Here is a 23,836-nt window from a genome sequence, read left to right as displayed (position 1 = left end):
GAGGAAAAGATTTCAAGTAGGTGCCACCAACACTGGTTGTATAAATCAATTCACTGTGGGCATAAGAGACAACCCCATCATAAATCTGAAAAACCTCGCCCAATTTTCAATATATTTCAAACAAAATTATTAATAATTAGTAAACGCACAAAAAAAAACCCAACACAAACCCCACTTCACACTTAGATTGAATGTGTATTTTGTAATGCAATTCAGCTGTGGCATAGGCGGGAACTAGTAGCGCTCAGCAGAGCATCCGTTTCACTTCTGGCTTCATCAGCAGCTTGGAACTGCCCAAAAGCATTGCTTTGAGCAATGTGGAGTATATGTTCGTTTGATATGAACATATTGATTTTGGGCGGTTACAAACTCCTAATGAAGCTCCTTCCCTTTACAAGAAACTTTATAGTTAAAAATCTAGAGGGTTTGTAATTTTTCTTTTAGCTACGGTTTAGAAATAATGGGTTGTGTATAGCCCTGTGACAATTGTTGAATTGTAAGTACATTGTTTGGGGGAAAAACAAATTTTAGCATAGTTCAGGACAATGGGCAGGAAATGGACCATTATAACGATTTAGTAATTTTTACCACTTTTCTCAGTTAGCATTGTGAAGTACAAGTGTTGGTTATTTATTAACTTCTATTTTGGAGTAAGGTGGGAATAATAAAATGTTTTAAGGAATGGTCTTAAATATTTTAAAAGGCAACATAATCGTAATATCATGACTTAGAATTTGCAATGGCAACTGTCAACCTTAGTTACTGTGAGGAAGTGCTGCGAGTCATCTGTAATTGCTGTTGGGCGACAGCTAAGGCAGTAAAGCTTATACGATTGTGGGTTTAGACTAGAGGCTGCTTTTTGTATTATCTCTGGTGCAATAAAAAGGATTTATATTTTTGATATACCACTTATATCCTAAGTGGTTTACATTGAATAGTAATCATGTACTCTGAGTACCGGTGGGCTCACATTCTAACTGTGGTCGATGGGGCAATGGAGGGTTTGGTGCCCAGGATCACAAAGAGTGGCGCTGGGATCAAACCCACAACCTCAGGGTGCATATTTCTGTTGGTGAAATTTATGCCCGACAATGCCTATATTGGCGAGTAGCCTTCTTATATACTGGGGGGGGGGGTTTATGTCTACTTTTAGTTTGTAAAATTATTTATTGTTTGAAGTCAACAAATCTTTTATACTGGAGTGAGCTTTAGCAGCAGCTCCAGACATGAAGTCAAATCAAGTGCACTAGTATTTTGGGGCATAAGAAATTCTATGGTCTGGGTTCCTGTAAACGGCAAAATACAGATCAGGCTCAAGGTTGGAAGGAACTTCCATGACAACTTAGTTAGGAAATTCAATTGTGGATTTAGAATTGGTTATTGGACAGAAAACAGAGAGTAGGGTTAAATGGTTATTTTTCTCAATGGAGGGTAAATATCTATACTGAGACCTGAAAGGCCGGTGCTTAGCCCTCCAAATAATGACCTCGACGTAGTCAGGGCCCAATGATGAGGGGTCTTCCTGGGGGTCTTAGACCGATGTTACTTAACTTCTTTATAAATGATCTGGAAATTGGAACTACAAGTGAGGCGATTAAATTTGCAGATGATACTAAACAGTTCAAAGTTGTTAAAACGTATGCAGACTGTGAAAAACTGCAGGAAGATCTTAGGAAATTAGAAAACTGGACATCCTAATAGCAGATGAAAATTAATGTGGACAAACACAAAGTGATGCACATTGGGGAAAAATAATCCAAATCACAGTTACCGGATGCTAGGGTCAGCGCTCAAGAAAAAGATCTGGATGTCATCGTAGACAATATGCTAAAAACTTCCGCCCAATATGCAGCAGCAGCCAAAAAAGCAAACAAGATGCAAGGAATTATTAAAAAAGGGATGGTAAACAAGACTAAGAATGTTATAATGCTCCTGTATTGCTCCATGGTGTGATCTCAACTGGAGTCCTGCATTAAATTCTGGTCTCCTTATCTAGAAAAGGTTCAAAGAAGAGCAACCAAGATGATAAAGGGGATTGAACTCCTTTCGAATAAGGAAAGACTAAAAAGGTTAGGGCTCTTCAGCTTGGAAAAGAGACGGCTGAGGGGAGATAGGATTGAAGTCTACAAAATCCTGAGTGGAGTGGAACGGGTACAAGTGGATCAATTTTTTACTGCTTCAAGATTTACAAAGCGTAGGGGGCACTCAATTAAGTTAGAGTAATACTTTAAAAACCTATGTCTGCCAAAAATGTCTTTCAATAATTTTGTCCTTCTATACTGTGAATGTACCTTTGTAACCTGTTCTGGGCTCCTTTGGAAGGACAGGCTAAATAAATGAAGAAATAAAACCAATAGGAGGAAATATTTTTTCACTCAGAGAATAGTTAAGCTCTGGAAAGCGTTAACACAGGATGTGGTAAGAGTAGTCAATACAGATAGTTTTTAAAAAAAACGTCTGGACAAGTTCCTGGAGGAAAAGTCCATAGTCTGCTTTTGAGACAGACATGGGGGAAGCCACTGCTTGCCTTGGATCGGTGGCATGGAATGCTGCTACTATTTTGGTTTTTGCCAGCTTCTTGTGACTTGGATAGGCCTTTTGTGAAGACGGGATACTGGGCTGGATGGACCATTGGAGTGACCCAGTAAGGTTGTTCTCATGTTCTTAAAACAGACTTCTAAAGTCTGTGCCCCAAAATTTGCAGAAAAAGGATAGAGATTAAGTATACCAACTTAAATTATGAAAAAGTGGAAACCTTGCAGAGTGCCCGATAGAAGTGCAGTGAGTACCTGAATAAATTAATGTAAACTGTTCTGAGCTCCCTTAGGAGAGCGGTATAGAAAATTGAATAAATAAAAATTAATATTGTAAGAGAATAAATGACAGCAGATGAAGGCCTGCATGGTCCATTCAGTTTGCCTAACAAGGTGGCCAGAGCCACATCCACCGCTCCATGCAGGTTACACTCCTTCATGACTAAATAGTGGTACAGCAAAAAGGGCAGTCAGAAATTCATCACTACGCCAAGCCATATATGGGCATTTACATATATATATAATGCAATCAAATGATTAAACCAGCAATCCAACGATATTGCTATCAACCTTTTATTTTTCATTTCAAGCTTAAGATGTCTCCCCCCTCCCCAGTGTTGAACATCTAATGGAGAGAAATGTGCCTCACAGTTAACATCTACCTGGGCATTAACATGGCAGATAATACAGGTGGAGGCGTAACTGGCCTGTCAAAAACATGGAAGCCCTGCATTAAAAATACAATTGCCTTCTCCCAACTGCTGCAAACATCTATAATCACCAGAGCTTATACAGCTACATTTGTTAACTTTTGCTGTTAATATACATTGCCTGGAAAAACATCATGTAAGAAACATGGGCCAACATGCTTTTAAAAGCTTTTGAAACCAGCCAATCCTGAATTGAGCAATTCATTTTTGCTCCTTAACACCTTTTTTATTCCGAGCTGTCTTTTGTAATTAGGAATTTAGAAGAACAGCAGTTTGTGTGATAGGATTTTTTCCCTTCTTACATCAAAAGTCCTTATGAAATTTAGTATATCAGATTGATCCCCCTCCTATCCACCTGCCACTACCCCACTTATAACCCACTACAAAGGCAGCACAGAGCAAGCAACTGATGTATGGCGTAAGAATCATTTTTCTACAAAGCTCTGGCCCCATCTGCTGACATCTAATGTTAAACAAATTGGTTGCTGCTTAGGAAAACATTTATGAGGAAAACCTAAAGATTTAACTCTCCCCATTGGAAGAAGAATCAGTTAAAAAGGCAATCTAATATCAAAAAATGGCTCAGATTTTCAGTGAGAAACATGATTCATGGCTTCCTCGTATCTTCTTGAAATAGTTACCCAGAGATTGATTCTAATTGTAACATTTGCTTTGGATCTGGATCGCAATAATATTTTACGCTTATATTTCCATAATAGTAATCAGCAGTTTATAGGATCAAATATTCAGATTTTTCCAGATTTATCTAGAGACACACAAAAAAGGTACCTATAGACCAAGAGTGAATGTTTTGGGGGCCAATTTTGTATTGAAGTTCTCTTGTATTTGTGTTGGATTGCATTGCTTGACGGTTCAACGTTTACTTTTTTTGACCAAAAACAGTTATTGGATTTTCTTTTAGCTAAAAAAGGAGATTAAGGTGACTGTATGTCTCCCCGATGGGGAGAACATAAGAACATAAGAACAGCCTTACTGGGTTAGACCAATGGTCCATCAAGCCCAGTAGCCCATCCTCACGGTGGCCAATCTAGGTCACTAGTACCTGGCCAAAACCCAGAGTAGCAACATTCCATGCTACCGATCCAGGGCAAGCAGAGGCGTTCTCCCATGTCTTAACAAACCATGGACTTTTTCTCCAGGAATTTGTCCAAACCTCTCTTAAAACCAGCTACGCCATCCGCTTTTACCACAACCTCTGGAAACACGTACCAGAGCTTAACTATTCTTTGAGTGAAAAAATATTTCCTCCTATTGGTTTTAAAAGTATTTCCCTGCAATTTCATCGAGTGTCCCCCTAGTCTTTGTAATTTCTGACGGAGTGAAAAATTGATCCACTGGTTCTCGTTCTACTCCACTCAGGATTTTGTAGACTTCAATCATATCTCCCCTCAGCCTTCTCTTTTCCAAGCTGAAGAGCCCTAACCTTTTTAGTCTTTCCTCATACAAGAGGAGTTCCATCCCCTTTATCACCTTAGTCACTCTTCTTTGAACCTTTTCTGGTGCCGTTATATCTTTCTTGAGATAAAGAGACCAGAATTGAACACAATACTCCAGGTGAGGTCACACCATGGAGCGATACAGAGGCATTATAATATCTTTAGTCTTGTTAACCATCCCTATTTTAATAATTCCTAGCATCTTGTTTGCTTTTTTGGTCGCCGCCACATATTGGGCGGAAGGTTTCATCGTATTGTCTACAATGACACCTTTCTTGGGCACTAACCCCCAGGTGGACCCTAGCATCCAGTAACTGTGATTTGGGTTATTCTTCCCAATATGCATCACTTTGCATTTATCCACATTAAATTTAATCTGCCACTTGGATGACCAGTCTTCCAATTTCCTAAGGTCTTCTTGCAATGTTTCACAATCCGAATACGTTTTAACAACTTTGAACAGTTTAGTGTTATCTGCAAATTTAATCACCTCACTTGTCGTTCCAATTTTCAGATCGTTTATAAATAAGTTAAAGGATGAGAGGGAGAAATATTGGATATGGTCATGGAGAGGGGAACAGTGGGACAGACAGAGAGATGCAAGAGGGATGAATGCCGGACATAGTGGTGGAGAAAATGGAGGGATAGATGTTGCATGTGCTAGAGAGGGGTGATAGAAGGAGAAATGTTGGGCATGGGGCTGGTGGGCAGTGATGAAAGATTCTGCACAAGATCCGGGGGATGAGAGAGGAAGAAATGTTGCATGTGGCAGTAGAGGGAGTGGGAAAGATGCACCCTGGATGTCTCTCTCTTTCCAGCAAGGGAGGGCATGTGAGAAAGACAGATGGACAGTGAGAGAGGGAGACATGTTGCCAGTGGGGGTGGAGGAGAGAGGAAGAAAAGTTGGACTCATGGAGGGACAGAGAGATGTTGGTTGGGGAAGACAATGAGGTCCAGAGGAGAGGAAGCATACAGGAGGCAGAAAGAAATAAATATTGGATGTATAGTCAGAAGGAAATGAAACCAAAGACTCATGAAATCACCAGACAACAAAGGTAGGGAAAATGATTTTATTTTCAATTTAGTGATCGAAATGTGTCAGTTTTGAGAATTTATATCTGCTGTCTATATTTTGCACTATATTTGTCTATTTTTCTAAAGTTGTTACTGAGGTGACATTGCATATTTTAAAGTCATCTGTCTTTTTTTGGGGGAAAAAAAACCAACCCAACAAATATAAATGATAATTAACATTTTCTCTGCATACAGTGTGCTTTGTTTTTTTAAAAAAAATTTCGTTGGTACCATTATGTATTGTTAATAAGATATTGTGTGTAAATGAAAAATAAATGGAAGAAATTGCATTACAATTAGTACTATTATTATGAGGGTGGGGTCTGGGGAGGAGCTTGGGCGGGGGTACTCGGTTGATATTTGTTAGACTTAGGGGGTACTTGGCTTGAAGAAGTTGAGAAACACTTAACTAGTAGACTTAAAATTGCTCCCTCCCCATTCCCTGTGGCTAAAACTGCGCACAGAGTTTCACAAAATTCATATGTCTAGATGCATTTAGGATAAACATTTTTGAGGGTGTATTTTGGGCAGCATCAGAAAGGGGACTTGAAAATACAATTATATGTTCATTCTGCCTTACTTTCCAATGACATTTCACCTGCACAAAAGCAGGAACAAAGTCCTCAGGGCCGTTGTACCTACAGCAATTTTCTAAGGGAAAACGCAGACCTTCCAGGAAATGAACGCAATGCATTCAACTTCTTGCATAAAAGGATAAACAAATCTTTAAAACTGAAGTACACCAGGATGTCTGGTGTTGTTAAATTTGTAAACAAACCAATTGAAATAAATTACTTGAAGTTTAGTGAGTTTAAGTACAATGTCTGATGTACACTTTTGTGAGAGAAAAATATTTACCTTCATCGAAGGATCATGAAATGAGTTTCCTGTTGTGAAATTAGTACTCTGGCTCCCAAAATCAGAGACCAGGAGGAAAAAAATGTACACAGGCTTTACAGGTACCTACATTAGGGCTCTTTGTTGCTTTGTGACTTCAAACATGATATCATTCCCATGACCTTCAGGCTGTGTTAACACGTTGAGCTACAAACTGTAGCTTTTGAGGACTTCTGAAATATGGTATAATGCGACTCAGCAGGGAAAGAATTAATGCCAGAATAAGTTTTTATTTAAATGTATTTTATTTTAAGTTGCAGTTTGGAAGATTTATACAATAGAGACTTGGGGGCTTTGAAACATAGACCAGGCTGACAAGAGAAAGCAGCTGTTAAGTTTCCATGCCACGCTACAGGTTTACTTTGTTCAAAACCAATTAAGCGATCTTGCACCTGCCAGATTTAGGGCTTTTTGGCACAGAAAGCAATACAATACGATCCATTGCAAGGGAAACAGGACAACTGAAAGGTTCATTTCAAAGGAGAATGTATAATGTGTCAGTAACATGCCAATTGTCAAAGGGGCAAAATTAAATTAGGTGCCTAAACTCTTTGGAAATTGAGTAGGGACGAGTTCCTAAATTTAGACCCATATTTCTACTAGGCTCCTAAATACAGGATCTTGTAGGTGGGGGTGTTATTTGGTTTCTGGATTTCTACATCCCAAAGTTTGCATTTACTTGGTTTAAAGCATAGTTGCCATGTCTTTGACCATATTTCCAATCTTTAATCATCCTTCATTTTATTTAAAGCTTCTATACTGCTACTAACTATGAAGTCAATTCAGAGCAGTATACACGAGCAGCTATGATGGAAATAGGAATATTAACTCCTGTAATGATGGTACTGTACTTGAACTACAATATATGAACTATAGTTCAGGAGTAAAAACATACTGCAGGAAAAGCCTAGATATGGTGTTACATACAGAATTAGATTGTTTCTAAGATGTATGTAACACCATATCTAGGACATCTTAGAAACTACAGAATATATAGTTAGCAGATTTTGAATCTGGAAAAAGAAGACATATTGCCCTGATCAATTCAAACCTCGTCTCTTCAGGCCAAATCTGGAGTGTATCTGGCATGCGCAAATTGACATGACGACATTGCATGCATGTGTGTGATGTCACCATGTCCCATCCAAGGTCTAGTTTGTCTGTTTTCCTTTCTTTTTCCATTATAAACCAACACTGAGGAACTGTCTCTCTGTACATGATCTCTTCTTATTGACCTTAGCAGCAGGAGTGCGAGACATTTAAGCATCTTATATAGAGAGAACATAAGAATTGCCACTGCGGAGTCAGACCAGTGGTCCATCCTGCCCAGCAGTCCGCTCCCGCGGCGGCCCCCAGGTCAAAGACCAGTGCCCTAACTGAGACTAGCCCTAATGCGTATGTTCCGGTTCAGCAGGAACTTGTCTATTCCTGGAGGGTGTTTTTCCCTAAGACAGCCTCCGGAAGAGCGTTCTAGTTTTCTACCACTCTCTGGGTGAAGAAGGACTTCCTTATGTTTGTACGGAATCTATCCCCTTTTAACTTCAGAGAGTGCCCTCTCGTTCTCCCTACATTGGAGAGGGTGAACAACCTGCCTATCTACTAAGTCTATTCCCTTCAGTACCTCGATCATGTCCCCTCTCTTTTCAAGGGAGAAGAGGCCAGTACGGCAACTTCTCCAGCCCCTTAACCATTTTAGTCGCTTTTCCATCATTTCCTATGGGGAAATTTGCTTTGATATACAAGTGCTTTGGATTACAAGCATGCTTCTGGAACAAATTATGCTCACAAACCAAGGTACCACTGTAACCCCTTTAATGGTGAGTTTTAACTAAAACTGCAGACAGCAAATGGCTCGCTTTAAAATGCTAGGAAACCAAGCACTGGACAGACTCAATGCCTTCTCCAAGCTAGTGCTCCATGCACCTCCATTGGTAAACTAGTGGAACAAGCTAACACCATGCCTCTTTCATAAACAAAGAGACCACACAATGGTTTTTAACTACAAAAAACAATCACAACGCTGCTTTTGTCATAAGCTTTATGTTTTATCTTTGAATGTTGATGATTTTACTGTTCTTTCGATATGATAATGATGTGTGTGTGTGTATGTGTAATACACAATTGTTATCTGCCTTGTACTGGCTCCATCGGCTACAAGGGAATATAAATGGCATATTAAATTAAATTGAAAATATTTCACAGGAAGCTGTGTAAAGACTAAGTTCAAAATGTTCCAGGTTCTGTGTCGTCTTCAGTGTAAGAAGAACAGTAAAATTACACATTATCATGGGCCCTTGTATTAGAGGCAAAATAAAGGTCTAATCCAGTTTTCAGGTAGTATTTGATGAGTAAATTAAATAGCACTGGCCAAACTACCAATCTCCTGCCAGCAAGGAAAGGTTCAAGCTTGGTAGCGTATGTTTTACATTAGCCGTGCTCACTTGGTTAAGCTGTTTCCCCTCCAACTCTCTTTCCCTCCCCCATTCCCTGACTCCTTACCCCGCTCCTTCGTGCCTCCCAAATAATAACTTTGCTCTCTCTCTCATGCCTGGGTCTTAATAAAACCAGCTTTTGAACTCCTGACCTTGCTCCAATCAGACATTCAGCCAGTTAGAGCACATTAACCACAGGCAGAGAAATTCTGAACTTCAATTCTCAGAACACAAAAGTTCTGGAGACCTCAAAAAACTTCTGATCCTTTCACAAAGACCTTTTCAAAGCATGGAGGCCTAAATCTAAAATTGGACTTTAAAATGGCAAAGGAAACATTTTTTGGCATTGCGATTTGTATAAAACTAAATTTAAACTTTAAATGACCCTTACGCACTTTAAAAGCTTCAGTATTCCAGCTTTCTGAGAGCTATTTTCGCAGCACCGACATTATTGCTGGGTGCCATTTCCAGTTAAGCCAAATACATACATTTATGCAGCTGAAGTACCACCAGTGCAGAAAATTCACAAAACAGAGCTTAATATGCACTTAGACATTCTATCTTAAGGGCCAAATGTGTACGTGCTAAAACCATTTTTACAATTTTTTGAGGGGGCATGTCTGGAGGCAGACTGTGTAGTACAGAGACATCAGATAGGGCAGCTACATTATTGCGTATATTAGATAGAGTGTGAGTCTACCAGGACAGGTAGGGACAAATGCTTGAGTACCTGAATGTAAACCACTTCGGTTATATGTGGTATATAAATACAGAAATATAAATAAATAACTGGTTAGCACAAGAGCAGCACATACCGTATATACTCGAATATAAGTCAAAAAGGAGGAAAAAGGTTGACTCAAATATAAGACTGGGGGGGAGATAATAGTCATGTGCCATGCCAGGATCTGTGCCCTGTCCGTTCCCCTCTCACTCCCTTCCCTGCCAGGCTCTGCATCCAGCCCCCATCCCTGCCCTGTACCCTGTTCCCCCAACCCCACCTGTCCCCTCTCTCTCCCGATGTTCTGCAAGCTTCCACTGAGCCTGCCATATGACATGGTGGGCCAGAACAGGAGAGATCCCTCCCGTCTCTTGTCCCGGCCGACTCTGCCAATTTTTTTTAAACTCCCTCCCGCCTCCCTCCACGTACTTTTTTGAATCCCTGGTGGTCTAGCGGTGCACTGGGCAGGAGCGAGCTTTCTGCGCTCCTGCCCCACCCTGAATGGCAGCCTCGAGTTCTCACGGCCCAGCGATATACTGGGCATGAGCGAGCTCTTCTCAAAAAAACAAAACCAAAACCAAAATCAGGCTAACAAAAATGTATTTATTCGATTTTTTAGCCCATCCTCCCAAAGGAGCTCAGAACAGGTTACAAATCAGGTATTCAAGCATTTTTCCTATCTTTCCCGGTTGGACTCAGCCTATCTAATGCACCTGGGGCAGTGAAGAATTAGCACCCACACCCCCTTTTTACAAAAGCATAGTGCAGTTTTTAACGCCAGCTATAGCAGTAGCAGCTTCTATGCTCATAGGAATTCTATGAACATTGGAGCTGTTACCACCACGGCCGGCGCTAAAAAACACACTACACTTTTGTAAAAAGGGGGAGGGGGAGGAGGGGGGTAAGTGACTTGCCCAGTATCACAAGAAGCAGCACTGGGATTTGATCTCACAACTTCTGGGTGCCAAGGCAGCATGTCAACCAGTGAGCCACAGCCCTTGTTTCAGGAGGAAAAGTGGTAAGAATAGCAACTCAACTATTCAGAGCGGCTTTATGTCTAGACAACTAGGCACCTGGTCAAGCAGCCACAATCTCATGTACCCTCAATTTAAATTAAAATATAGAATTCTCTCTATCTGAATCACAAAGTGACTTGGTGAGAGAGTTCATTTTAAAGAAAAGAAAAGCAAAGATTAGTGGGAAATTGATTAATGAACTCCAAATAACAGCATAATTCCAAAGAGTAATTATACTTCTGTTGTTGTAACACTCCCATCAGTAATGGTCAGTTCACTCTCTAAAGTACTAACTTCCAGCATTGAGCGAGAGAGTCCAATGAGAGAACTGTGCTGTCTTTCAAAGTCAGACTGGATTTCTCGGAGTCTCTTTGCAAAACATTGTTTTTACCTTTTGGTTAACCAGGGCCAGATGGCAGCTCACACACACACACACACGCACGAGAGCATGAGGCACATATGTAAAGGACTGATCCTTCCTGCTTCGATCAGCGAAAGTCCGAGCACTCCACAATGTCACTGAATGTCACTGTTTATTTTTAAATGCAGCGTCCCTCCTTCCTGCAGGTTCAAGCGGTCAAAGATGTCAAAGTGCATTAGTGAAATGGGAAAATGATGTCATTTCATTTGGTGAGAAGACTCCTTGGATTTAAAAACAAGCAGTTAATTACAACACAGCCCCATGCCTGGTGGGCACTAGGTTTCCAGTCCGAGGGAGGCCAAAGAATGTCATTGACCTAAATCTATTGTGAAGCAAGCTTTCTCAGTACTCTCCAGATGAGAGATTAACCTCTCCCAGGTACTACAGCTCGCGTGCAAACTAAAATATTCTGCCTTGCCATATCCATTAGGATCAAAACACATTATTTTATCCAAGAGTTCAAATACATCCTTGTATTTCTGAGCAGTAGAACTTGCTTCTCACAGCAAAATTTAGCAAAGAGGAAACCTATTGCTACCACTTTTGGATTGAAGATCAACCAAGATCTTTTTTTCTAAAATAGGAATACATTAAATGATGGCAGATAAAAACCACAAGAAAATTGACTCTGATCCCTCCAGAAAGAGGACACGACCAAAAAACAAAAGACTTGTGGAGAGTTGATGTCCAAGATGGAGGCTTTATTAAGACAAATAAATAATCCACATAAAAACATCTAGGGCCTGAACCACTGGAAACTTATGGATCCAACACGGTCCATGTTTTGACACAATTGTCTTCTTAAGGGGTCCCTATTGGCCTTATAGGGAAACATATAGATTAATTGCAACAATAATCTCTGCGCTAAGAAGGCAAACTCAAGGCAAAAACCTGCATAGTTGTCCATCAAGCTTGCCCAACAAGGCAACTAGAGCCACGTTATTATTATTTATTTGTTCAATTTTCTATACAGTTCTCCCCAGGGAATTCAGAATGGTTTACATGAATTTATTTAGGTACTCAAGCATTTTCTCTGTCTGTCCCAGTGCAATGAGGGGATTAAGTGACTTGTCCAGGGTCCGTGGGATTGACCACTGTGTCACAAACTACAGCACAATTGCATTCGTTATCAACATATGATTAAAACAACAACATTGCTATGTACAACATTTTACTTGTTAATTTCAGCCTTAAGATGTCTTCCTGTCCCCCACTGAGATACACAGCACTTGCATTCAGAATATGAATGAATGCAATATAACATATGCATACTTGATGATAATCTGTCTTGCCATTTTCAGGACACAGGACACAGAATTCTGTCCAACACTGGTCTTGCTTCCTAACTACTGGAGATGCCATCTGAACAATCATTCCCTGCCTGTCCTACCCCTCGTAACACATCAGCATCCACCTTACTCTGTTTGTTCAATTCCATCCTCTTTCTATATAGGAATCCTGTGTTTATCAAGTTTACCAATTGGCCTACCTAGTCTGCCCATCCCCAGTAACCATTATCTCTTTCTCTCTCCGAGAGATCCCACAAGCCTACCTTAGGCTCTTTTGAATTCAGACACAGTCTCTGTCTCCACCACCTCTTCCAGGAGACTGTTCCATGCATCTACCACCCTTTCTGTAAAAAAGTATTTCCTTAGATTACTCTGGAGCCTGTCACCTCTTAACTTCATCTTATGCCCTCTCATGCAGAGTTTCCTTTCAAATAAAAGAGACTCGACTCATGCGCATTTACATTACGTAGGTATTTAAACATCTCTATCATATCACCCCTCTCCCGCCTTTCCTCCAAAGTATACAGATTGAGATCTTTAAGTCTGTTCCCATACACCTTATGATAAAGACCACATACCATTTTAGTAGCCTTCCTCTGGACCGACTCCATCCTTTTTATATCTTTTTGAAGGTGCCGCCTCCAGAATTGTACACAATACTGTAAATGAGGTCTCACCAGAGTCTTATATAGGGGCATCAATACCTCCTTTTTCCTACTGTCCATATCTCTCCCTATGCAACCTAGCATCCTTCTAGCTTTCGCTTTTTTCTCTACAGTCACCAGCTTTTGTTTTTAAACAATGCTGCAATTCATTTATTTTATTTTAACTTATTTATTGTTTGTTGATGACTCATCAAAAAATATAAATCTAAGTAGCAGTAGTGAGACCATAGAGCTGATTTTAGTTTATAGCTTACTGACTCACTGCTCATGCTCAGAGACAGAAATGAATGCTACATTGTTCTGTGGTTCAACACCACTTGGAGATCAAGAGACGCTGAAGGGACAAGTGTCTAAATTGGCACCTCAATTTAGACACCCAATGCCATGAACTTAGCAACAGCAGCTTGGCACCAAGATTTATTTCCATTACAAAATGCTTGCGCCATTGGTCACAGAATAGCACACAGGCGCAACATCCGCATGCAATCGATAAGTGCCAGTTAAGTGCTAACGCCAATAATTAAATCATTGGTACGCTGATCTGGGATCTGCACCCCATTTTGGGCAATGTTTACAGAACCCAGGAAAAAACTACCAATTATCCTCACTGCTCCTAAAACAACGGGTGAACTGTAGATAAAGACAGGTTGTTCACCCTCTCCAAGGTAGGGAGAACGAGAGGGCACTCTCTAAAGTTAAAAGGGGATAGATTCCGTACAAACGTAAGGAAGTTCTTCTTCACCCAGAGGGTGGTGGAGAACTGGAACGCACTTCCGGAGGCTGTTATAGGGGAAAACATCCTCCAGGGATTCAAGACAAAGTTAGACAAGTTCCTGCTGAACCGGAACGTACGCAGGTAGGGCTCTGTTTTTTGACCTGGGGGTCGCCCCAGGAGCGGATTGCTGGGCACGATGGACTACTGGTCTGACCCAGCAGCGGCAATTCTTATGCTCTTATGTACAATCAAATTTTAAATAAACCTGAAACTAATTAACCATGCTTCTCCTGCTTTATCATTAAACTGTTCATATCAATTTGTTCCTCAGGACTACAGACTTAAAAGAAGCCAGAGGAACACTCTTACACATATAGGTATCTTCATTCGACAGTACATTTAGAACAAGATTTTTATTCTCACATATTTTTCCTTTTCAGAAGCTACAGGATATTAGGATGGGACAAAGCTGTGTTAAAAGAAAGTATGCATACACTTTCTGTACTGCTTTGGCCCTATCTTCCCTAAACCTAAAGTGCAGCTTGATAACAAAAAGCAACTACTATTGTATACAAATTATATCATTATAGGCTTTATTTTTTTCAAAAAGCGCAAAACCCAGGGGACACTCCATAAATTTCTTTTTTTTTTTTTTTTGTTCAATAAATTTTTATTCAGTATTTTAAAAAATACAAGGAGCAATTCAAATACATAAAAGTAGTATAACATTTTGCATTAATATACAGTTAATTATAAAGGCCCATATTATTAAGAAAAGCTCAGAGTATTGGATTTGTTTGTGGTGATGTATGACAATAGAAAGTGAAATAGGACAAAGTAAAAATTGAAAGAGAGAGGAAAAAAGAAGAGAGAAAGAAAAAAAAAAAAAATTTTTAAAGAGAGGAGAAGACAGGAGTGTCTACATAGTAGAATGTACATATGAATCTAAAAATGACCAGGGTGATTTTTTGTTTTTCCAATTCATGGATTTACGGAGTGAAATTTTATTTTCATATGCATATGATTCAAATCTGTGGTACATACATAGAGAGTTCCACCAAAAAGTATAATCTAATAACGAAGATGATTTCCAATTTTTCAGAATATGCATGAGAGCAGTCACAAACATGGTATCAATGAGTTTAGGAGGACAATTTGATTGCGCGAAACAGGGGTGTTGAGATCGAAGGATTATAATGTCCATAGAAATCTCTTCTGAGCAGTTGGTGATAGATTGTATGGTATTCCAGATTTTGGACCAAAAAGATCGGACCAGAGTACAATGGAAGAACATATGATCAAGAGTTCCTTCCTCTTTCAAACACTCCATAAATTTCTTAAGTAGAACATTTAAAGCAAGATTGGAGAAAATGTTTTTCAACCCAATGCACAATTATGCTTTGAAATTTGCTGCTAGAGAATTTGGTAAGGGTGTTTGGAACAGCCAGGTTAAAAAAATGGCTTGGACAAGTTCCTGGAGGGAAAGTCCACAGACCATTATTAATCAGGCAGACCTGAGGAAAGTCACTGCTTAGCCCTGGGCATAAGCAGCATGAAATAGTTCTGTTTTGGGGGGATTCTGCCAGGAACTTGTGACCTGGATTTTCCACAATTAGAAACAGGATACTGGGCTTGATGGACCTTGGGTTTGGCCCAGTATGGCAGTTCTTATGCTCAACCATGTGTAACCAGTCCAGTAAGTCTGTTTTGAGTTTGCAGTCAAATCGCTTACAGAGGCACTTCCACAAATTCAAACCCTTTTCCCCCCAAAATTATGACTAGAGACTGTTCTTTTTTTTTTTTTTGGGGGGGGGCACTAAAATGGACGAGAAATACTCTGCTTTTTGTGACTCCTTCTCCTCCAGCACTACTGCTGACTTTACCAGAGCCTCAAAGTCTAACCTGCTTTGCATTTATGACAACACCCGTTGTTGTCCAAAGCACGATGGAGAAAGCATCTGCATATATTCAGTTCAAATGAAGTTACAAAATGGTCTTTGATTCTTTACTAACTTCTTGAACTGAAAACCTATAGTAGGCAAATGATAATAACCATCTGTAGGTATGTTATGGCTTGCTTTATCACTGCCCCCACCCTTCTCCCAGCAACTGACTTTTCAGTCTACAGCACTTGTTACGGAGGCTTTTACTGGATCATCATTACTTTTTAAAAAATTAAATTTCATTCAATATGGGGAATTTTTTCCCCAATATTCAGTTCATTACAATATATTTCTACAGAACGAAATCACTGCTCCAGAAAAGGAGTTAAATGCAAGTCACCAGAAGAGGTTTAGAACGCCTGAGAATTCTTTCAGCTATTATCATCACATAGTCAATGATGCAAAGAGAATGCAATTCAGAACTGCAAGATCTAAAGAGAATACAAATAGCATCTTTAACGTTCACCAGTTTTCCAATGTTTTACAGATAAATGGGAAATTATTCTCATGCTCCAGTGCCTTTGAGAGGAATGTTAAATGTTTACTATAGGAGGAAGTTCTTATATTTTTTTTATTTCAGTCAAACTTTCCTACTTAGACAGGACACAAAAAATAAAGTCACTAAAAAACTATGAAAATGAAAACAAAAAAAAAAAAAAGAACCATTTTACGCTGTTTTCTCTTCTTGGTGGGGGTAAGGAGAGGGAAAAAGGCTCACCTTCAGGGCAGGAATTTCCACGTTATCATTGAGGCTCACGGAGCCTGAAAGGATCGTCCCTGTCATCACAGTCCCTTGACCCTTGATGGAGAAACAGTGGTCAACAGCCATTAGGAAAGGTCCCGAGGGGTCTCTCGTCGGCAGGTACGTCTGAGACTTCAGGAGCTAGAAAGGAAATCAAAGAGACATCGTGTGTTGGTGAAAAGTCATAACCGGCCAGCATGAAGCAAAAGGAAATGCAGATGATTGATCCGACAAGCTTCCAAACAGCCAGCGTACTGCAGTTTAATTCAGGATAGAGCAGCAGAGCCACTATAACGGTGGGTGTCAGAAGTGGCAGCAGGGCTAGATTTTATGCCTTATGGAGATTTGGCATCATGGGCAAAGCTCCCCAGAAAAATAGCCAGCGAGGAAGTCCCACCAACGCCACACAAACTAGTACAGCACAACAGTGCCCAATGACACTTACACAATCACTTTATAAGAAATGTATCTAACACTTGCCCACAATTACCACTCCATTCACTTCGTTATAAAATTTCAAGATAAGTAAAACCACACTGTTCAGTCTATAAGAGAAAAGGAATACAAAGAGCACAAAGGTCTTCGTTTGAATGCTAATCATCACCTACTGACAAATATGATGCAGAATAAGTGGTATAAATTTAATTTAATTTAAAGACCTCCAAGCAAGAATTTCAAATGGGTTCCAAAAGCAGCTGCCTGCACTATAGAGGCTGCCCAGGTATAATTTATGTCACTGAGGAAAGCATCTGTTTGTTCAGTACCGATTCCACGGCCTCTACATAGCTGGAGACAGGCAGCATAATTTGATGCTTGGGTCTTCCTCAAGAATAATGCCCTACAATAAATGGAGGATAATAAAATGACAAAGCCAAGCTGTTGAAGCAGCCAGAACTCAAATCCTGCTTCTCTCATTAATGCACTTTGTCACTCTCCACAGCCTCTTTGAGAGTTTTAGGGGTAAATTCAAAAAATGGTGTCAAACTTTAAGTGCTGGAATGATGCGCACTAAGAGCTGGATTCTGTAAATGGTGTCCCAATCGTAGGCAGCGATAGGCGTCCTACCACTGCCTAACCCGCCAATCAGGACGCACATTTAAAAAAAAAAAAAAAAAGCTCCCAGGGCAGGCTGCCTAAATTGGAGATGCCTCCGGGAGCATAGGGAGGTGCGCAAGCCCACCTAAGCTCGCCAAGGCTAGGCGTGGGTTGCCCCGGAAGTAGCCTAAGGCGGACCTAGGCGGCCATATGCATCTCCCTAGACCAGCTAATTTTATTGCAGCAGCAAGGGATCTCCCTGCCGCACAAGCAGCCTCTCGTCCCACTCGAACGAACACGGCAGGAGGGACGTCCAATCCCTCCTGCCGGAATCCCCTACTCCCCCTATAGATCGCCGGCAGGAGGGATGCCCAAAAGGCACGTGGGCCAACCTAAGACTCCGGTAGAATGCCACAATTAAACAGGAACATATGCTGGGGGGAGTTGTTTTGGATTCAAACCCATGACCTCTGGAAGATGAGCACAGGGCTTTTACCCACTCAGCTGCTTCTTTTTAGTCAGGGGTTTCCTACCATGAGAGCTTAGGATATCCTAGCTATGTGAAGATCTAAATAAGCTTGACTGCAAACAGCACAGTACTGATGAAAATGCCAAAGTCCAACATCTATACTCTCTTATCAGAGCAAATAAGAAATGTTAAAAGTACTGGAGATGAGGGGGTGGGATTTGAACCCCTGACCTTCAAAGCATGTCAGAAGTGCCTTTAACTGTTCTTTTTAGTCGGGGGGTTCTCGTGAGAAATCGCAGGAGCCAGTCAGGAAGCCACTCAGGGCCGAGCAGCAGCGTCAAAGCACGCTCCTGCACAGTGCCACTCAGCAGCTAAGAAACCAGGACTCGCGGCTTTCAATCCTTAACCCTACTCCTCCGCCCTCCAACCTAGCCCGCTGATTAACCGTTCCCCTTAACTGTTTCCATGACATCCTGTTTGTCTGTCTTGCCTGTTTACATTGTAAGCTCTTTCGAGCAGGAACTCTTTTCTTACTGTTTGTGACTCTGCGGCGCTGCGTGCGTCTGGTAGCGCTATAGAAATAGTTCGTAGTAGTAAACCAATTTGGGTGTTGTTGTAAAACTACAAAAGGCGGTATACAAATCCCAATCCCTATCTCTTTCCCCCCTTAAAAAAAATTGATCAGATTTGTCTGACAAGACCTGCCTCTAATGAATCCATGTGGAACTGCATAAACAAGGGGACTGTAATCATGAGTTTAATATTATTTCCAGGGAACAGGTATGCTTTTCATTAATGTATATTTTACTGTAAATGTTATCCAATTTTCATTTTGTTGATGCGCAAGTGTAATGGTTTATGGTCTATTGAATTTGACATACCGCCTGGGCAGAGAAATACCTTCTGCACTTGAAATGAAATTCCCCTCAAGCTTGGGCTCAGATTTAGAAAGGTAAGTAATTAAATCTAAAATCCAAATCTGGTGCAACACTGCCACTAGCTGCCATGCGGGTATGTAGTGCCGGGCCTCTGCTTAAATTTACACTCTGCTACAGAAATCTCTCTTCTCCCTGATGGAGCCCCCCCCCCCCCTATCAGTCAAAGATTTAGCTAAATACATCTTATGAGAAACAGAACTGCACAATTGTTTTAAACCTTATAGTCGGTGCTTGTGAAAAGCATCAGCAATACGGCCCTGAAGTCCATCCTGTGTCCAGGGACACTGAAAATCTCTCCACGCCTTCACTGCAATAAAGGTTAGTCCCACTGACGCAGCTAAAAATAAGTTAACAAAACACTAGAGAAGCTAGAGGGATTTCAGAATAACAAAATGCAGATGGGGCTCTGGAAAAGAAAGAAAGAAGGGAAATGCCTGCATTCTGAGGCAGGGACCATGAAACCCACACATCAGACTGAATGAGATGCTCTGTCGTTTAGCACCACCAATGCCTAAAAGCTGACGCTTAGCCACGGGACTCGACTTCCTTCACTTAACCCTCTCTGTTCTTGGCTTGCTGTGTAGGAGTTTCTCTTAGATAGACTAGATAGGCCAAGTGGTCAAATATCTGCCATTCTCTAGTAGTTCATAAGGTTTTTATTTATTAACTTTTATTTAAAGTGAAAACCTTTACCTCTATCAATTCGGAGATGCCTTCTGTAGCACAGGTCTCTGGGGCTTCAGGGCCACCAGGTTTTGCTGCCACTGAAATGATGGGTGATCCACGGAATCTGAGAAAAAAAGAACAAAGAAAATACCCAAGTCACATTCACCTCCATTGCTTCAGGTTGTAAGCCCGTGGGGGCAAGAAAAAACCTAGTAGCTCACCTTGCACTACTACCGATTAAGATGTGAGCTAAATATAAATAACAGCAAGCCACTACTGACCTAGCTCATTCCCAATATTCTCGTCATCATAGTTGCACAAATTTATTTTAGCTCTTCCTAATGTCACCTGAAATCTGATCCCTAAGATGACAAATCAAGCTCTGCAGAATTTTTAAAAAAAACCCAAACCCAAGGGACCCCGTTTATGATAAATCAAGATCTGAAGAATTTTAAGAAAAACAAAAGGACTCCTTTTATCAAGCAGTAGAGCCTTATACCGCAGGCCGGCAAAGTAAATGCTTTGACGCTCATAGGAATTGGACACCCAGATTTCTAAAATCGAGCACAATCATGTGTAGACTGCACGATCACCATTACATGATGATGATGTCGTTTTCTTTTTTTTTTTTTAGCATGTTACTTTCCAAATTGGCTCTGTCCTCTCTACCTGCTGCAAACTACAAAAGCATTTCCACATCCTCAATATGTGTTTTACAAAAGGTTTTGAATTTTGTATAGCTTTTACAAACTGCTCAAGAAATTGATCACAGCCAGATCTGGACATCCTTTTTCCATTCTTGACAACTTATGCAAAATTGGGCTTCATGCCTCTTCCTTCCATTGGAGGCAAGTACTAAGGCCCCTGATCAAAAGTATTTAGAGTTTCCAAAGTAATAATAATCATCACAAATATTAAAAAGAGAAAAGCCCAAAGGAAGCCCAAAAGCTGAAAGGAAGAGTTTTTATTAAGTAATGGAAAAAGCGTTCAGGACTGTGTTCTTTTAGCCTCAACAGACTAAAGGTCCATCAAGCACAATATCTTTGTTCCAAGAGTGGCCAACCCAGGTCCCAAGTATCTAGCAAGATCCCAAATAGTAAAACAGGATGGTTGGATAGGCTGGAGTGAGCCTGGATGGAAACTTCAGCATTTGGAACCTAGGACAATACCAGATAGACTTTACAGTCTATGACCCAGACATATCAAAGAAGAAACAAGTTAATTTAATCATGTATTTGTAATGGGTATAACTAATAGGCAGACTGGATGGACCGTTCTGCAGTCATTTACTATGTAGGAATAAGCAGTGGATTTCCCCAAGCCATCTCAATAATGGCCTTTGGACTTCTCTTTTAGGAAATTATCCAAACCTTTATTAAACCCTGCTAAGCTAACTGATTTCACCACATTCTGCAGTAACGAATTCCAGAATTTTATTACATGTTATGTGAAGAAATATTTTCTCCGGTCTGTTAAATCTACTACTTAGTAGTTTCATTGCATGCCCCCCTCCCCTCCCCCCCCCCCTTGTAACCTATTAGAAGTCAGTATCTGAAGAATGCATTTACTGCTGGGTAGCTCTGACCATGAGGTAACTCATGATAGATGTCACAAGGCAGTACAGCCATTTTATCAACTCTCCTTCAAAAAATGTGCCAGTTATGCTTAGTGAACTCACTTTGTGTTTTCTAGAGTCTTCTGCATTTTTTTAGTCATCTTTTCAATGGCAGCTTGCCTCTTGCCCTCTGCGAGCAGATCAATTTTATTGAGAACCACCACCATCTTCTGGCAGGCAATCTCACCAATAACCAAGCACTCTGCTGACTGCGTCTGCATCCCCTTTGTCACATCTATAACCAGCATCATCAGGTCAATTATCTGAGCACCTGCAGAAAGAGAACAAGCATTTGTTATTCATGCCATGCCATGTGGAAATTAATACTCTGCTTAACCAAATGGGATAAGAATAACAATTTTCACAAGTTACAATTATCATCAAACATTATCAGGAAAATTATTATTATAATACTACAAATGTATTTCTTAAAATCAATCTGACGTCTCACATTCAAACCCCCAAAACCCAGAACCCATCAGTTTGAAACAATAGAGCCAAACAAAACACTAGAATGATCTACTCTCTTAAAACAGAAAGTGCCAGACGTAGGGGTGTTTAATAAATTGCGCCATGCCCCAACACATGCTTAGTGCATCCAAAAACTTTTTCCGCAAAACATGCTGAAGTGTTCTGCGATAAGTAAGCTGTTTGCATGTGGATTACCTCTCTGAAATCTTTGCAGGGTTGGCTTGTGACCTCTGAATTACAGTTGTCAACTTAACTTTGAAATATTTAAATGTCTAATATTCTAATAAATACAGATGTTAAAAATTTTGGCAAGGCAGATTAGCACCTATGGTTCATAGATTAGTTCACCAAGATCCGACAGACTTTACATCATGCAGAAGTCTAAACCTGGAATGTGATGGAGTACTGGATGAGAGAACAGGCTCTTTTGGAATTAACAAAAGACATCAAAAAAGCTTTTGACTATCTATATGAAATGTTAAGAATATTAATTTGACCAAACTTCATTTACTAGATCAGAATATACATATCTACCAAAGTCGGAGTCAAAACAAATGGACAAAGAAGAACTTGGAAAAGTCGTCCTTCACCTCTACTATTTTCTTTGGTGCTGAAAACCTTACGCAAACATTATGATGGCATACAAGAATTTAATTACTTTGCAAACAAAACTATCAATGTATGCTGCTGTTTTCAGAGGTTGTACAATTTCTACAGGACTTACTTGCCAGGGATGACACACTCCCTAGCCTCCCCAATTTCAATACATTTGTTTTGAAGGGGAAAGAAGCCTGAAGGAGCACAAGGTGAGTATGTCTTCCCCGGCACGTGCATGACCCCTATCTCACTCTCTTTCACTCCCCATGCCACCTCCACCCAGGTACAGTCCTCTTCCTCTTGCGGGAAGCTCCAGGACTTCTTGGAGTTGTGGCTTAAGAGGGAGCTTGGTGGGGGTGGAGGGCAGGAGGGAGTAAAAAACCTGAATTTGACAGTGGAGACCAAAGTTTGTCCCAGACACTGAGAAGAAGAAACGGAGGGCAGACACTACAAAGCTCATGATGGAGAGTAGTGACTGAGGCTCTACATGATTGTGGACTCCTGGGACTTCGCTGAGGAAACAAAGATCTATTAGTTTGATTGCCAAGAGTGCAGGAGCCAGTGTCTCAAGCAGACACTTCTCTATAATTTATGTCAATAAGACCGATTCATTCACGGGGAAAACGTAGGGGTTCCCAGTAGTTCTTGTGGAGCACTAGAGAATGACACGGGGAAAAAATTTGTCCCCGTCCCTGTGAGCTCATCCCCGTCCTGTCCCCGCAAACCATCTGATCCCATCCACACAAGCCTTAAATAGTTTTATACTGAACTTATTTTATTAAACTATAAAAAGAAACAATATTCTGTACAATTGTCATTTTATAAATCAAAGTTCTGGCTGTTGAACTAAAGAAAGATCTTCAGCTGGCAGGGCTTTGTTTATAAATGTTTATCAACACAACTAATATACTACTTTATCCTAAAGCAAAAAAAAGAAAATAAATATAAATGTTTTTTTCTACTTTTGTTGTCTGGTTTCTGCTTTCCTCATTCAATTCCTTCCATCCACTTTCTGCCTTCTCTCTGTGTCTTCCATTTGCTGTTACTGTGCCTCTCCCTTCCATCTCTACCTCTAACCCCCTCCCCCATTGGTTTGGCACCTATCTTCTTCCTTCCGCTCCCCCATAATCTGGCATCTCTGTCTTCTTCCCTCCCACATGTTTTAGCATCTCTCTCCTCCTTTCCTACCCTCAGATCTGGTATCTGTCTCCTCAATCCAGCATGTGTCTTTTTTTCTTTATCCCCTCCTTCCATCCAGTTCCCTTCAGCGTCATCTCCCCACTCTCTCTTCCCAGTTCCCTTCAGCATCTTCTCCCCACTCTCTCTTCCCCAGTTCCCTTCAGCATCTTCTCCCCACTCCCTCTTCCCCATTTCCCTTCAGCGTCTTCTCCCCACTCCCTCTTCCCCATTTCCCTTCAGCGTCTTCTCC

The 23,836-nt window shown here is 40.7% G+C and overlaps 1 protein-coding gene across 3 annotated transcripts in view; it reads right to left on the bottom strand.

The window, feature by feature from the left end:
- The window catches only part of EEFSEC (eukaryotic elongation factor, selenocysteine-tRNA specific), a 111,630-nt gene that overhangs the window by 63,385 nt on the left and 24,409 nt on the right, over positions 1 to 23,836 (bottom strand). For all 3 annotated transcript variants that reach the window (XM_033926065.1, XM_033926066.1, XM_033926067.1), the window contains 3 exons: positions 21,403 to 21,610; positions 19,752 to 19,848; positions 16,593 to 16,757 (listed from right to left, as the gene is read on the bottom strand). In XM_033926065.1, coding sequence (XP_033781956.1) covers positions 16,593 to 16,757; positions 19,752 to 19,848; positions 21,403 to 21,610 — 470 coding nt within the window. The remainder of the gene's footprint in view (positions 1 to 16,592; positions 16,758 to 19,751; positions 19,849 to 21,402; positions 21,611 to 23,836) is intronic.

The sequence above is a fragment of the Geotrypetes seraphini genome, chromosome 17, assembly GCF_902459505.1.
Source record: "Geotrypetes seraphini chromosome 17, aGeoSer1.1, whole genome shotgun sequence".
NCBI lineage: Eukaryota > Metazoa > Chordata > Amphibia > Gymnophiona > Dermophiidae > Geotrypetes > Geotrypetes seraphini.
The sequence above is the reverse complement of the archived record's forward strand: the minus strand, read 5'-3'. Positions and strand labels throughout refer to the sequence as shown.